Source organism: Nomascus leucogenys, unplaced genomic scaffold, assembly GCF_006542625.1.
Source record: "Nomascus leucogenys isolate Asia unplaced genomic scaffold, Asia_NLE_v1 001611F_30124_qpd_obj, whole genome shotgun sequence".
NCBI lineage: Eukaryota > Metazoa > Chordata > Mammalia > Primates > Hylobatidae > Nomascus > Nomascus leucogenys.
Window position 1 is genome coordinate 1 of NW_022096555.1, and position 2500 is coordinate 2500.

Genomic DNA, 2500 nt, shown 5'->3' on the forward strand with positions numbered 1-2500 from the left:
GTTGCTCTTCTTCATGGAGAAATGCAGGCATCTTCTGATATTCAGCTCTGATTGCTTTATCCTTAAACTCACATAATCCTGCAGTGACAATTAGTCAAAATAGAAATGTTTTATCCATCTTCTCTTGAATTTCACTGATTCCTCTTAGCATTCTGAACACCCAATTTTTAATCCTCAATATTGTCAATTCTCAGATTCCACAAAATTTTATTCTTTCCTTTTTTTTCTGTACTAGTATCAACATAGTTGTTTCTGCCCAGTTACATTCACCTGATTAATGATAAAATGTTTTCTAAGATAGGTATATAAAAATGGATTTCTCTCTTCCACACCACATTTATAGAAAGAAAACACAGCTCTTGCATAAGAATCAAACTATCGAGTTATATTGACTAGGTAAGAAACCATTATTTCTATTTTGGAGAATTGGGGCAAGTTATGTAAAACCATTATATGAGAAATGATGACATGACCACAGACTAGCATTGTCAACTCAATGCATTTCACCCAGCATAACATATTCTAATAAGGTTTCATTTATTCTCTTCCAAACTCACCCTAATCGGCAACATGGACTTCTTTGTGCTTCCTCAAACCCCCAAATAAATGCAAATTAAATATTACTGCCCATGTTGTTTTCTATACCTAGAATTATTTTCATATATATATACATATTTCTCATATATGTACTCATATATATATTTCTCAATATAGGTATATATCGATATATGAGGAATATATATTGTATCTGTGTGTGTGTATATATATATTCCTCATATATATCCATATATATATATACACCCAGATACACATATATATTCATATATTTATGAGGAAGAGGAAGGCAAACAGGAGGATATATATATTTCCTCCTGATCAAGATTTTGTTTCAGTGTGAATTTTTCCATGAGCCTTTTCTCTGACCACCCTATTTAAAACTCAAACCCTCATCCCCAGTCCCTGGCCTCTGTGCTCCTTTTCTACTTTCCTGCTGGATTATTCTCCAAAGACACTACTACACTCTAACACATCATGTACTTCACATATCTGCATGGTGACCATTTGCTTTTCTCATTTCCATTGCAAGATTTGTGTGTTTTCTTTCTTCTTTACTCCTTAATTTTCTAAGTTGATATTTGACATAGACTAAGTACTCATAAAATATCTTTCAATTAATATTAGAATAAATTAATGAATTAATATTCGATACCATACCCTCAATATAAACATCCACAAAGAGAAAATCATTTCTAGAATTCTTCTCAAGTCCTTAGAGTTCTCCTTATATTAAATACTAGTTCCCGTATTTCTCACATATTTATATCTTCATCAAGACACAAGTCTACATTTCTCACCACTTTTCCCATTATGTGTTATGACTTATTCAATATTAATTAGTTCTGATATTTCATTTCATGCATTCCCTAAGTTTGCGCGCTTGCTCCTTCCGCCTGAAATTTAGCTCACATTTCAATATACTTGCCCACCAAGATTCAAATTCATACTGACTCAGCCTTAGAAAGGTCACCTGAAATTTCCATGACTGATAAATAACTCTCGTGTCCACAATTTATCCAGGCAGCCCATTGGGAACAGTGTGAAATGGCCCAGTTCTTGTATTTGTTGGGGTATTGCTATAGGTTTGTATGGAAACAGATGAGCATGCTTGGATAACATCTGTGGTCTGATTAGAAATCCTACCGAAGAGTCACACTAACTTACATAAAAATTAGCGTGTTTTTTCTCAAGTGTTTTATCCTTGTTTATTGAATTCCAGAAACATTATGGGTTGAGATCAAGTTCCTATTTTAAGAGTCACCCATTTGTTCACTATAAGTTCCTGGAGAAGGTAGAGTAATACGGTACTAACCTTCCAGCATCTGGTTCTGGTGGTTTCCATGCTCAGTTTTCTGTGATTTTCACAAGCTTTTTCCCACAAACACTGCATTTTTTTTAGGAGCTCCTCCTGCAAAAGAGCCATGAATTGAAGCACAAGTGAAGACAATAAAGTATCATTCACACTCTGATATACGAAGGACCCAAAATGAGAGACAAATTCGCCCACAGAAAATAGAGTTTGCTTTGTTTCTCCTCATGTTTGTCAAATCTGAGAGGTGTGAAGTCAAGGAAGCTCATAACAGACATGCTTAAGGGGACACAGAGATGACATCATCCAATCACCAAGGAAATAGACTTACAAGAATTTCATGTGTTCTGTGTAGAAATAGATCTTCAGAGGCATCACTTACCCGGTGTTCCTCAGCAGCCCGCTCAATGGGACAGTGTCTGTGATTCCGGTGCTCCTGAGAGTTACTGGAGCACAGCAAACAGAGCAGGCTCTTGTCCACTTCACAGAACATCTTTGTCTCTCCGTGCGTCCCACATATTTGCTCCTCAGAGCTAAGGAATTGCCGGAGACTGGCTTTTCTGGCGATGGAAGCCATCTTCTTCAAAGAAATGTCAGTTTTGAGGTTTCTCTGCCGTGTTGTCTTCTTGCATT

General features: G+C 36.1%; 1 protein-coding gene across 1 annotated transcript in view; it reads right to left on the bottom strand.

The window, feature by feature from the left end:
- Nucleotides 1-3: 3 nt before the first annotated feature.
- The window catches only part of LOC115833985 (tripartite motif-containing protein 51-like), a gene marked incomplete at its 3' end in the record, with an annotated part of 7098 nt that continues 4601 nt past the window's right edge, over nucleotides 4-2500 (bottom strand). The window contains exons 2-4 of the mRNA XM_030808780.1: nucleotides 2250-2500; nucleotides 1871-1966; nucleotides 4-78 (exon numbers count right to left, since the gene is read on the bottom strand). The exon at nucleotides 2250-2500 is cut by the window's right edge and continues 164 nt beyond it. Of these exons, the coding sequence (XP_030664640.1) occupies nucleotides 4-78; nucleotides 1871-1966; nucleotides 2250-2500 (422 nt within the window). The remainder of the gene's footprint in view (nucleotides 79-1870; nucleotides 1967-2249) is intronic.